Source organism: Excalfactoria chinensis, chromosome 2 (genome assembly GCF_039878825.1).
Source record: "Excalfactoria chinensis isolate bCotChi1 chromosome 2, bCotChi1.hap2, whole genome shotgun sequence".
In the NCBI taxonomy this organism is placed as follows: Eukaryota; Metazoa; Chordata; class Aves; order Galliformes; family Phasianidae; genus Excalfactoria; species Excalfactoria chinensis.
In genome coordinates, this window is record NC_092826.1 from 93,849,147 (window position 1) to 93,863,760 (window position 14,614).

The following is a 14,614-nucleotide window of genomic DNA, read 5'->3' on the forward strand; positions in this document are numbered from 1 at the left end:
GATGAAACCTGTGGCATGAACTTCCCTTTTCTTCCTTCTTCATTTTTAACAACAGAAATGTCCCTAAAAGACGTCTGTGTAACTTGCAAAATAGCCCTAAATCAAAACCAGATACACATATTCATGTAGACGATTTAGCAGTAATATTTCTAGCAGTGGGAGTTCGCAAATATTATCAAATCCATGTTCAAATTTTATGACAACTGGCCGATGAAAACCAGAAGCTATTCTGACACACATTTTAACCAATTTTTTCTGCTACTGGAATGAATATGAGCACAAATGTCTTCCTGTTTAAACTTTTGTTCACTTGAGTGAAATGTGAAGATGTGTCATGTCCTCAGCTGAGTTCCAGAACTATTCAGGATGTCATGTAACATTTAATTTCAAGCTCCATTTAGAAAAAAGAATTAAACATCTAACCTGGAACGGCTATTCTCCCAGCTATTGGGTGATCCATTTCCATTACAAGGCCATTATGCAGCACCTATTAAAAAACAAATAAAATGTATATAGACATGTGTTTATATATAAAACAAACTAACAAACAAACAAACAAACAAAAAACTAGTTCCTAAACTCAAGAGCAAAAAGCATACATATATTTCCATGTTATTTTAGAGAACATAAAAAATCCAGGGAGATATAGTTCATGTAATCTGCATGATTAATAAAATGAAAGCCCTGGTGTTTGACGTTGTTCTCTATTTATGCATGTCAATAAATACATCAGTAGGACTTGATATGTCTAACATATCTTCAAGCTCCTGTACCCAACATCAAACACAAGCAATTGAGCTGAAAGCACATCACACTTTCCACCACAGAAAAATAATTGGTAGCAACATAGATAATTGAAGCCTTCACCCATTTTCACTTTTGCACTGCCATATGCATTGCAAGTCTATGCAGAGCTGATGCTCTCTAGTTTTCTTTGCTGTTGTTGTGTTATCTTTGAGCTCATGATAGATCACACTACACAGTGCTGTCCCAGTAGTTCCCAGTAGTTCTTACCCCAGTAGGGAAAGGCATCATAAATCTGATGTTACTTCTGTTCTGTCTAGTAGGTATAACATAGCCCTCTATCTGCATGGGATGATTATTCATCACAGTTTCCAATTCTATGTTATTAAACTGAACCAGAAAACAAAGGTACATAAAAACTCTCAAATAACTGAGAAAAAGTAATTTGTAACAGAATTTTTACTATATAATGGAATTCCACCTCTGAAGTCAATAAGCAGTCTTTTTTGTTTTCTCACTTATTACTCCAACATCCTTCTAACACTGTTAACTTAATCACATAATTGGTATTTGTTTTTTATATTAGTGTCCCATAGAGATAACCCTCCCATTAGCCAACTAGTTTTATAATTTTTAAAAATAAAATGTTTTGTTTCTTGTATACATCAACTATATTACATATAAGGGCTGCTTTGAAAATAGTGATTCTTGTTTTATTATGTTGACCTAAGATATCAGAGGCAGATGTTGGTGGTATACCAGAAGTAAAACCTTTCTGCCAATATTTTGTTATGTATTGCTGCCATATGACAAATGGCAGCAGAGGGGCAGTCTGACAAAACCACGTCTGACATGGAAGTGTGTATGAAGCAATAGCATGTCATCAAATTCCTCCATGGGAAAAAAAAAAAAAAAAAAAAAAAAAAAGAACAAATAAAAGAACAAACAGGCATTCATCTACTCTTGCTGAACTTTTATGGAGACCAAACACTGGATGTGAGCACAGTGAGGTGGTAGGTTGTACATTTCGGTACTGGTGACAGTGGGTCATCTCCAATGGTGCAGATTTATGAGTGCAGCATCCAAGCTCTTGTTCATCACTGGTAAAAATGCACAGCTAATGGTAGAGAGAATACTGAAAAATAGTGTTTTGTAGATGGGAATTTGCTTAATCAAAGAGTGTTATTTTGCTCTTTGTATCTATTGTAGTTTATATGGTAAAAATAGCAGACAAAACTTATGGAGGGACCTATGTATTTTATATGCAGCCCAAGACAGTTTCTCTTTACTCAGTGTGGCCTAGGAAAGACCGAAGGTTGGACACTCATGAGTTAAACACTTCAAACAAGCTTTTAATTGGCTTTGCAAAGCTTTGTGTGTATAGCGATGAGGAATTCTCAGCCTTGAATTTCATCAGAAACATCAATGACTGACACAGGACAGCGGATAATCCGGTTGGAAGGGACCTCTGGGCAATACCTACTCCAGCCTCATGCTTTACATGTACCTACTGCCAACAAACAATCAGGACAGCAGCAGCTTTCTCTGAACATATCATGAAATCCTGCATGGATGGAGATTTCACTACATCCAAGTAGCAGGCTCCCATGCTGTGCCATATTCCCAGTAAAACACATTTCCTAAAATCCAGTTTCAAGCAACCAAATCTTTTTTTGAGGCTGCTGCCTTGGTCTATATCGTTTTATACTACTGTGCATCTCTGTTGATTAACTTCCTATTAGCAGCTATGGATGCTATGAAAGTTTCCCCAAGTGTCCCCTGTGCTCAACTAAACCAGCCCAGCTCCCTCTCTCTCCCCAAGTGCTGCTATCCTGGAAACTCTCCTCTGGATCCACACAAGTTTCTCAGAAGCCATTCTGAAATGGGAGGCCCCAAAACTGGACACAGAAATCCAGGAGCAGACTCACTAGAGCCAAGAAGCCAAGTATATGGTCTGCCTTATTCATGAGGAGAGCATGATGCCAGCTCCTGTTTAGCTTGGCATCCATTGTAACACAAAGGTTTTCAGCAGATTTCTTAGCCCATCAAAGCTCTGTCTATACCCATGAGTGTTTTTTGTTTGCTTGTTCTTTTCATTATATTTTATTTTTCCTCTCCAGCGCAAATGCTGTTGGACATTGTAATAGGTATCAGTTAGGAAAAAGACACAGTGAATTGCCTGAAATCAGATTGTACCTAATTCTTTAAAAAGAGATCATGCAACAAGAGAATGAAGCATGTTATAATCCTTATATGTTTATATCATGCCTAAGTACATTGATTACATTATACTACTGTTCTAGAACTACTTAATCCTTTCCCAGAGCACAAACATTTTGAGGGAAGAAGAGGCCCTAGGAGTCTGATCCTGTATTTCTTACATAGTTTTAGTTTTCTGTTAAGCTACTGTTATTAGCTGGCATTAATAAAGAGTTCAAACACTTTTTTTGCAGTATGTTCTATGAAACAAAGAGTATAAAGGTTGAAATCCCACAGATTCTGGATGAACCTTTCCTTTATTCCCATCATTTCATAAAAGTATGGCCATGCAGGTACAGACACACAACCTACATATTAGCAACTTGCTAGTGTTACTCAGAATCCTGCTGAATTTCCTGCTGAAATCCACATCTTTAAAACTGAGAAAGACATTCTTTCAGAATCCTGCTATTGTCTGTTAAAATATACTTAAAAGGAAAATATGTGAATTACTGATCTGTTTTTTTTTTTTTTTTTTTCTACCCAAAGCGATGATGTAAAATTTCTTAAATGAATTCTGTGTCTCTGAAGATGAAATATTCAGATAAACAAAACCTGTTTTAGCTGGTAGCATTATTACTTAATTAGTAGTATAAGAGCAGGATCAAAGCACTTTTATTAAGAAAAATCAGCTAACAGCTGTATAAGGAATCAAGATTTCACATATGCAGTAGGATACATATCTCTGAAGAACTGTTCCAAATGGCTATTAATATACAGAATATAGCTGGTAACCTATTTCCTCCAACTATTTCAGTTTTATATTTCATATTTAAGCCTATGGGTCCATTCCAGTGCCTCAGGGCTGGGGAAGGCCAGGGCAGTGTGAGGGAACTGGCTTTGCTTAGCTCTGAAAAGGCTCAGGAAGGATCTGAGTGTTGACTATAGTTGCCTACTGGGAGCACAGAAGATGAAACTTGACTTTTCTAACAGGTATACAGTGGTGGGAGGATTAGAAGCAGCAGGCCCACTTGGCAGCAAGGACAACTTCCAGTTATTCAGCGGAAAAAGACTGTCACTATGAGGGTACTCAGACATGCAACCGGCACTCAGAGATGCATGGTTAATGGTGGTGACTGTGCTGAAAAAGGACTTAGTGGCTGAGAATTTGCTCTACTGAAGAGCGTTATCATGGTCTTTGTGGCTACTGTAGTTTCCATGGAAACAAAGATGAGGCATTACATTTGGAGCAACCAACATATTTTATATGCAGCTCAAGATAATTCCTTCACTCAGTGCAGCCCAGGCAAGCCAAAAGTCTGGATATTCATTACCTAATTTATCTACTTATTCACCTTTTAGAGTGAACAGCATTAGCAACCCCAACTACTACTGACTGGTGTAATAAAGACAGTATTCTTGAAAATTTCCAATTAATACGACAACAGTTTTCTAATATAGTTTCTACCATATTCTCCTATTCTTAGCATTAGAAAATGTTCTCCTCTTACATAATCTAAATATTTTTATTTCACACAATTTTCATTTTGTCATCTCAACTGGATACAGAAAACAAACCACTAGCAGCTTTACAGTATTCTTTCACATACTGGAAGATTGCAATCCCAGTCTGTTCTTTCCTAGACCAAACAAAACTAATCCTTTTAACCATTCTTTCCAGGTCAGATTTTGTGAACCTTTATCTGTGTACAATAGCATGCTGAAGAAATTCCCATTCCTGAACAGGTGGTGTCAGAAGGTCAGGTCAGTTTTTTCTGAGCTGGTGGAATGAGACTATTTAGATGACATTTAAAAATACAGATATTTTCAACAACAACAACAACAACAAAAAGCTGGTGGAAAAAAATCTACTCACTGGTCTAATTATTAGGCAATGCACCACAACATTAATTCTGCTAGACAGTTAAGTGAGACATTCAGAATTCTTTTTCCAAATGAAAGAATTGGAAAACCTAACTAATCTTTCCAGTTAAGCCCTTAAACAAACAGTATTGAATGTTTGGCTTCCTTTCTCTGCAACTTCTATAGGATTCCTTTATGCATGTTATGAATTATTTGTGATTTGAATGCAACGTGAAACACACACATGAACTAGAAATCAATATTCATCCAAGGTGCATACTAGCATCTTCATACTGCAAACTAAAGGCTGAGCTTAGAAGCATTGATCTTTGTTTAAGAATACACATATTCTCTAGCAACTAACTCAGGACTCAAAAAAGTTCAAGTTTTCCTGTTTATGGTTACTTTCCATGCTAGAAATATTTTATTACTATAATACCTATTACCACTTGAGTTTTTGTGAATCAAATTAATGTTTGGGTGGCATTTTACACTGACTATAATGAGATCATTGTAAGAAAATCAGAAGTAGTCTGTCTTTCAGCAATAACCTTTTCATGACATTTCATTTTATTCAAAATACAGTCATCCTGTAGTTTAAAGTAGGATCATGAAAAGAAAGCCTGACATCATCATTTTTTAATCTTTGCTTAATGGCAGCATTAGTAGTGTAACACTGTTGTCTGTGACATTCCATGTAGGAATTTTTTTTTATTTTTTATTTTTTATTTTTTGTAAATAAATGCTCTTGCCTTTCCTCCTGATACTAAGGCAAAGCCTCTCATACTGGGTGGACAGCTGGCTGAATGTGAGCCAGCAGTGTGTCCAGGTGGCCAAGAAGGCCAGTGGCATCCTGGCTTGTATCAGAAATGGTGTGGTGAGCAGGACTAGGGAAGTAATCCTGCCCCTGTACTCAATACTGGTGAGGCCTCACCTTGAGTATTGTGTTCAGTTTTGGGCACCTCAGTACAGAAAGGACACTGAGGTGCTGGAGCAGGTCCAAAGAAGGGCTTGGAGAATATGCCCTATGAGGAGAGACTAAAGGAACAGGGGCTGTTTAGTCTGGGGAAAAGAAGGCTGAGGGGAGACCTTACTGCTCTCTTCCAACAACTGAAAGATGCTTACAGAGAGAGCGAGGCTGGTCTTCTGACTGGTGATAGGTGATAGGACGAGGGAAATGGCATCAAGTTGCACCAGGTTAAGTTTAAGTTGGATATCAGGAAAAACTTCTTTGCAGAAAGGGCTGTTAAGCTCTGGAATAGGCCCCCCATGGAGGTGGTTGACATCATGTTGACATTTAAACACATCTCTGGATGTGTTTAAAAAATATTTGGATGAGGTGCTCAGGGAAATGATATAGCAGAGGGTTGTTAGGGTAGTATGGCTAGGATTCAGTTGGACTTGATGATCTTGAAGGTCTTTTCCAACCTCAGCAAATAGAACAATTCATATGATTGTCTTTTAACCTCAGAGAATAAAAAATTTAATTTAAAATTACTTTAATATTATTCTCCTAATATGCAAGGAAGTCCTTATAGAATCTTTTAAAGAAAGATCTTAATATTTTACTCGTGTAAAGTAAACCAAGGGTAATTTAATACATTTCATCATGTATATTCTCAATTGTTTCATTATTTCCTCTTAACTTGTTGTGAGAACAACTACAGAGGACACTTATACCAGCTGCTATAAAGCTCAGTGTAATTCAGATGTAATAGCTTTAATGATTAATTTTGCTCATTTCCCCAGTGTTGTTATTAACCATAAGTTAAGAACTGGTTAACATTTTTCTACCTGAGTTAAAGTCCCTTAGCCATCTGCTTTCACAAGGAAAATTAAAAATTAAATATTAACTGAAGTTATTTCTCATACTCTCACTTTGCTCAAAAACAATTATTCAAATGACACTACTTCTCTACATTAATATTTATGTTACAATTGGGCATTCTCAATTCAATATTACTATTTATGTTGCAGTATTTGAGCCTCTTCTGAGCCTCACTTAAAAGAGAATTGATATATGACAGAAAATGAGAATAAAAGGAATTTCAAAATAAACATAAATGGCATAAAAATAAAATATATACATTTTTAAATTTCATCTTCATGTCAAAGACCTGAAAGCTGGAAAATCGAGATTCAAATAGAGGCTTCATTTTTGATTGCTTGTAAGTTGAAACTCATTATTTACTTGTTCATGTAGCACATAAAGTAGTGAAGGGCAGAATCATAGAATGGTAGAATCATTGAATCATCGAGGTTGGAAGATCATCTTAGATCATCCAGTCAACTGCTTGCCTATCACCAATAGTTTTCACTAATCCAAATCCCTCAGTACAACATCTAAATGTTTCTTCACCACATCCAGGGACAATGACCCCACCACCTCCCTGGGCAGTTCATTCCAGTGCCTGGCTACAGTATCAGAGAAGAATTTTTTCCTAATGTCCAACTTGAATGTCTCCTTGCAAATCTTGAGGCCATTCCTTCCAGCAGTTATCTTCCTCTCATCCCTCAAAACAAATGGCTGTATTGCAGAGAAAAAGTAGAACACTGTTGTATTGCTAAGGTAGAAGCACAGAGGAAAGTAGTAGAGAAACAGAAATAGTTTCTGTCTTTTTTTGACATTGGTGATTTGGCCACCTACTAAATATTTGGCAAATTATGGTAGTTGTCATAAGGTTAACTTCATAGAATCACAGAATCACAGAATCACCAATGTTGGAAAAGACCTAAAAGATCATCCAGTCCAACCATCCACCTATTACCAATAGCTCCCACTAAACCATGTCCCTCAACACAACATCCAATCACTCCTTGAACACCCCCAGGGTCGGTGACTCCACTACCTCCCTGGCAGTCTATTCCAGTGCCTGACTACCCTTTCTGAGAAATAATATTTCCTAATGTCCAGCCTGAATCTCTCAATATCTTCATATCATGAGTCCATTTCAGACGTAATATGTATGTAACCAAAGACGTATGTCAACTTAGTCTCACTTTTAACTACCAGCAAGGTTTCAAATCCATCTCAATTATTACCTAAGATGCAATTAGCTTCTAAATTCCAAACTGGAGATGCTGGAATCAGGAATGTATCAAATATATTACTGGTCACAAACATAAAATAGTTTAAAAATTTCTAGCTAATGTAAGGCAATGCATTTGTGCAGACACTACTCTTTCACAGCTTTATCTTAAGTGGAAAGGATTTCCAGGGCCACAAAGGAAATGATGTAACCATCTTCTCTGTATTTTTGTAACCTCAAAAAAAAAAAAAAAAAAAAAAAAAAGCTGGCTATTGGTATATTGGTAAATGCAATTACTACTCGTGCCTCCAAACCACAAGAAAATAATAAGGCTGTTTTTTCTGTACATGCTGAACATAGTGCCATGGCCATAATCACCCTCTAAAGAAGAGAGCATGTTGTGAACAGAATATCATATTGGAATCACATCACACATCCTGAAAACTTCCTTCCAAATAAAAAGATTTTCACCCATTTGTAATTTGAAAAGGGTATTAAATGTATCCATATCCAATGTCTGGTTCCACTTGGTATTATTAGAATGGTAGTCCATCCTCCTTTTTTTTTTTTTTTTTCAATGCAACAGTCCCAGTATTTTCAAGACATGTTGCAAAAGAAAGTCCTCTTATATCCCAAATTATTTTGTTATTCTGCTTCCAAACACAGCTTCTAGCATGTAGTTCACATGTAAGTATTGCACTGGCAAGACACCTCTCTCTTTTACTTATATCGACATCACACAGAATCATAGAACGGCCTGGGTTGAAAAGGACCTCAAAGATAATCTAGTTTCAATCCCCCTGTGTTGTGGTTTTGTTATTTTTGTTGTAGGTATTCCACATCAGAACATCATGCAGAACAGCAGCAGTTAAAGAGTTAATGTTCTGGTTCTGTGTTACTGACTTTTGGGGCATTTTGGGTTCCCAGAGAGGGCGGGGGAATGGGGGGACATCCCCAGAGGATTTTGTGGGGAGAGGAAGTGGGGTGGGAGTCCAGACAACACCGCAGACGCTCTCGGCCTCTGGCCATCTCAGCTCACTGTGGAGAAAACCATGTGCTTCCCTTGCACTGTTGTGGTTTGCCCCGTGACACCCTGCTATGTGCAGGGTTGCCAGCCACTAGACCAGGCTGCCCAGAGCCACATCCTTGAATGCCTCCAGGGATGGGGCATCCACAACCTCCTCAAGCATTTTGTTCCAATGCATCAGCACCCTCTGTGTGAAAAACTTCCTCCTAATGTCTAACTTAAACCTCCCCTGTCCTAGTTTAAAACCATTCTGCCTTGTCCTGTCACTCTCCACCCTCATAAACTGTCATACCTCCCACCCTGTTTATGCACTCCCTTCAAATATTGGAAGGCCACAATGAGGTCTCCCCAGAGCCTTCTTTTCTCCAAGCTGAACAAGCCCAGTTCCCTCAACCTTTCTTCATAGGAGAAGTGCTCCAGCCTTCTGATCATCTTAGTGGCCCTCCTCTGGACCCACTCCAAGAGCTCCAAGAACTTCCTGTACTGGGGGCCCAAGGCCTGGAAAGAGTACTGCAGATGGGGCCTCACAATAGCTGAGTAGAAGGGGACAGTCACCTTCCTCTCCCTGCTGGCCACCCCTTTTTTAATGCAGCCCAGAACACAGTCGGCCTTCCAGGCTGCAAGCACACACTGCTGGCTCATGTCCAGCTTCTTGTCCACCAGGACCCCCAAGCCCTTCTCCACAGGGCTGCTCTCAAGGAGGTCTTCCCTGAGTCTGTATAAATACCTGGGATTGCTTTGGCCCAACTGCAACACCTTGCACTTGGCCTTATTGAACCTCATTAGGTTTTCATGGGCCCACTTCTCCAGCCTGTCCAGGTCCCTTTGGATGGCTTCCCTTCCCTCCAAAGTATTGCACCACTCAACTTGGGGTCATTGTTGAGGGAGCAAACAATTCCATTGCCTACGTCACTGATAAAGATGATGAAGAGCACCGGTACCAAGCCTCATCCTTGGGAAATACCATTTGCGACTGGCCTCAACCTAGACATAGAACTGTTGATCACAATCCTTTGGCTCTGACCAGCCAACCAATTCTTAATCCACAGAACAGCCTATCCTTCAAATCAATATGTCTCCAATTTAGAGAGAAGGATATGGTGAGGCACCATTTCAAAGACTTTGCAGAAGTCCAGGTAGATGACATCTATCATCCTTCCCCTGTCTACATCCTTGAAGCATCTCACAATTTTAACCTGGAATAGTATTTACTTCAAACAATACCAGCACTCTTTGGAAAATGTTGAATAAGCGAGATCTATTTTTACTGTTGGTGCTTATTGTTTGTCATTAATTTTACAGCTTCACTCCTGGTTCTCTTATTCTGACAAATTAGACTCTGTTAGCATGTCATAGTTCTATACCCACCTAGCACCACATCAGTGATACCAAAGGAATACAACAGAAAACCACAGTTTTGTTGTTCACTGGAAAGTCCTCATACTCCATATCTGCTTTCTGCTAGGCCACTGTCTTATTCTGTCTTAGCTCTGGTGAACTTTCCCCCTTTTTTTTTTTTTTTTTTTTTTTTTCCCTTATGTGGTGTGAAGATAGACATCCCTAAAGGAGGGTTTCTGATTCCTGAAGATAATCGATCCAGAGAAATTCTGATCTCCGTAACCATGTTCAAATAATTCTCTACTCTGTTGGCTGCTGTGTCTCTTCTCAGTTCATCTCATGCCCTGAGAATTTTCACATCCTCCAGTCTATCGGTGGTTCTACAAACCTATTTCTAACTATTGGCCCTTCATATAAAACTTAAGTTTTACAGTGACCATGACTTAAATAAGAAAAAATCTTCTTTGGTATAATTCCTCAGAATTTCTTACCTGCATTCCTGTATGTTACTCAAGTCAAGACTTGCCTCTGAGTTTGCATCCTCTGGAATGGAATGTTCCTAAAAGGCTGTCAGTCAGAGTGATGAGAAATTGCTTCCCTTATGCTTTATCCCATTGTGACATTCAACCAGCTGAAGGTAGTTGAAGTCACCCATTATTACTACCTCATTAGGCTTAGTTGATTCTTTGATCTACTTCAACATTTTGGACTCAATATCCGTTTCCTGATCAGAAGGCTCAATAGTATAGAACTAATACTGCTCCCTCAGCTCTATGACCTAATCTGTCCTTCCTGTTAGTTTATAGTCAGGTATTACACTCTCCTATTGATTTTGTCATTCCAACATTCTTTTGTAATGGCTACTATGTCAAGATCCTCTTTCTTTGCCAAGAATTTCAGGTCACCTATTTTTTCCTTTACACATCTTATGTTGGTATACAGATATGTATAGGTTTTGTATGCATTCAGGGAAGCGGGGAGTTGGCCACATCGTTTTTTATTTAACTCTAAAGTTTGTCACTCTATTAGCTTTCCAGAATATCTCAGCTGACCCTCCTTCACTTTTGCTGTACATTTCATTCTTGTCCCTTACACCTTTTGTATGACTGACATCATTAACAGATGTCTTTAAACAGTCTGAGCCCTCATTTGTCAACTTTTCCTCAACTCCTGTATGATAAGCCACACTCATTAATTTCCTACAGCAGCAATCTATTTTTACTGCAGTTCAAGACAATGTCATCCACAAAGGTTTTTCCTCCTCTGTGTAAATATCTCAATGAAAATCCTACTTCTCATCCTTTAGCTGCAATACTGAAAACATTCTTAAACTATGAAACCTGCACATTAACATAAAAGCATTTCAGAAATGAGCATAAAAAGACTTCACCGGGTTTTGCAGATAAGTTTCTAGACATCTTTTAGTAGTTTATTTTACTGGCACGGAATACATCTATCACAGTGAGCTCCTCTCAGACTTCTTATGAAAGTCTGTTCATCACGTCCTGGCCTCACCATCTTCCTATTTGAGACTCTACTCAGCAACTTGTTTTTATAGCCTACAAGAACCAAAAGATTAATCTTTTTAGCAATTCAATTTTTTTACATTATCTTTCACATTCAGTAACTGAAGTAATATGCAATTGATATTAAGAGTAAAGATCCCATACTAATATTTTGTTTCCCTTGGAACTTAAAGCTGCAAAACAAAATTAAAAGTTCTTGCTGCTAAATTAGCCACAATATACTAATGCACAAAAGAAAGAGACATTAAATAATCCAAAAATATTAAACAATAAAAGTTGTTTGTGACAGAGCGGAAACACCTTTGCCACTGTCTAATCATCAAACACATACTTATTTGTGAGAAAAAGTATAGAATTCAATTTATAACTCACAGTCTAGGTAAATGTGAGACAGCTGCTAAATATGTCTGATATAAATCTCAAATGTTTTCATCAGATGCACTGGAAAGCAATGAGAACAAAAGAAAGTGCTTCTATTCTAACAGAAGACCAAACTCCTGTAAACAATCATGCTTTTAACTCTTGTGGAGAAGCATTTTAGAAGGGTTTAGAAGCTAATGTACTGCATAATTAATATTTATAACGAATAGCAGGGAGACTAAGAGAACAAGGATTTATAATTTAGGTTATATTCAGATTTTTTTTCCACTAAGAACTGAAATGTGATAGTAATAACATATTTTTGGTGGGTTTAAACATGTAAATGCTTAAGCAAAGATGGTTGGCTGTATCATTATTGAGATATGAGACCTGACTCATTTTGATAGCAAGATGCACTGTGGCTGTATTCAAAGCACTGGCTGTGGGATCAAAAAAGCCTGTCTCCAGCTGCATCTTTCCTTTAATGTATAACACTGTTAACTCCACACTGGTCACCTGGAAGGTGCTATGGAAACAGATAGATTTTATTACTGAAACAGTCGACTTTTTTGCTTTGTTCAGTCAGAATTACCAGTAATTTACTGCAAGCAGTGGTGTTAAAAATCACTGGTTTTCTATATTTTTTTCCTACTTCAGCTTATTACAAATATTATACTCATCATTTAAATGCTATTTTTTAATTTTACTGTTTTACACAAAAAGCATGTACAAGACTTATTTATTTATTTATTTATTTATTTATTTATTTATTTATTCAAGTAATTGCAAAAAAGAAGATAAGATAAATGTCCTGAATTGTTCATGGTTACACTGTTTTGGTGTAAAGAATATAAGGTAAAAGACCTTCATTTTATTATATTATATTATATTATATTATATTATATTATATTATATTATATTATATTATATTATATTATATTATATTATATTATATTATATTATATTATATTATATCATATCATATCATATCATATCATATCATATTATATTATATTATATTTCTTCTTTTTTAACTCAGTTTTCATATAAAACAACAATTAAATAAGTTTCCAGATATTTTACTTTGTGGAAAATTACTTGTAAATGCAAATAAATGTAAGTAAGTGTACTTTGGTAACAAGCTAGGATGGCTGGACTGTCGGGCCTTCAAGCAATGCATACCACAAGTGGGAGACTGTTGGGGAAGAAATATGATAAACCCTTCCACTTCAATTGTTTTCATACTAACCCCATAGATATTTCGTATGTTCATAACATTTACAGATTATACCCAGTCTTTCCTATGGAGCTGGAAATGATGAAGAGAAAATTCTGACAGCTTCTGTGGGGCTTTGTATAACTGAAGTTTTTCAGAAGTACCACTATTTGCCATGTGGTATAGGAAGAATAAGTCACATGCAGTTGCAGCCTTGGATTAAAATGTACTGGGGTGCTTCTCCAACACACAGAAGGACTGTTATTTTGAAATGTGCACTCTTTAACAATACCAAGTATCAAGAACACTTCTCATATACTTCTAATATAAAAATCATACATGTTTTCTTCAATAGGCATGCACGTTTCATACGTGTTTTCTTCAATAGGCATGCACGTTACAGTAAGAATACATTTATAGGAAGAAAAGAAATTTCAGCAGTCAGGAAGCCTCAAGTACAAGCTTACTGTTGGGCTAATACTAAGCAAAGGAACCATGAATAGCACTGTACCATCATGCTAATATATCACTTGGTTTCTGATGGTCCTTGTGGGCCTCACCTCTTTCTCCCAGTACAAAGTACACAATCAGTATACGTTTACCAATCTTGCACACCATACTGAGTTCCTGAGAGCCTTCTTTTTAAGTACTCCATCCATCTTTCACCTGCCATGTAAGTGTTGCGGTTTATGTATACATCATTCATTGTTTAGTTAGAACTTGTCTGTCAGCTCAGAGTACTTACCACTTCCCAGAACTGCAGAACTTGCTCATTCACAAAGGAATGCCACTTAACACTGGCACCTGCTTAGCACTGTAAGTACATCCAGATGGAATCATCTCCCTACAGATCCTCAACCTGCTGCAGGCAGATTCCTCACAATTCTCCTCATCAGCGATTTATTCCTTCATACCCTTGCATGGATCTTTGTAGCTATTCAGAAAGGGAACGGTGATTTCGACTCAAACTATATCATTTTGATGCAAGTCAGAAGTGTACAGTCAAGAAACGAGAGCAGACTATGTAGGTAAGCACTGTTTGGGCTGTTCAGTTAAAGTGGTGTTTTCTCAGTGCCTTATGTACTGGGCTATTAAAGAAACTTTCATCACCAGCAACTATCCCACAATTTGCACTCTTGTTAGTGCTAGCCTCTGTAACAAAAGCCTTGAAGACAGAAAACTCCTAGCTGTACATATCAAGGAGATGACATTTAAGAGTACTACCTGCAGAATGAATATATGGAAGTATACTTCAGCGGAAAATAACTTCCCATTTTCTATCAGTATCTTCCACTCCTTTCTAGCAGTTCAA

At 37.5% G+C, this 14,614-nt stretch overlaps 1 protein-coding gene across 1 annotated transcript in view; it reads right to left on the bottom strand.

Annotated features, from left to right (window-relative positions):
* Positions 1–14,614, bottom strand: part of SUGCT (succinyl-CoA:glutarate-CoA transferase) — a 327,084-nt gene that overhangs the window by 53,342 nt on the left and 259,128 nt on the right. Inside the window, exon 13 of the mRNA XM_072329171.1 lies at positions 424–487. Within this exon, the coding sequence (XP_072185272.1) occupies positions 424–487 (64 nt within the window). The remainder of the gene's footprint in view (positions 1–423; positions 488–14,614) is intronic.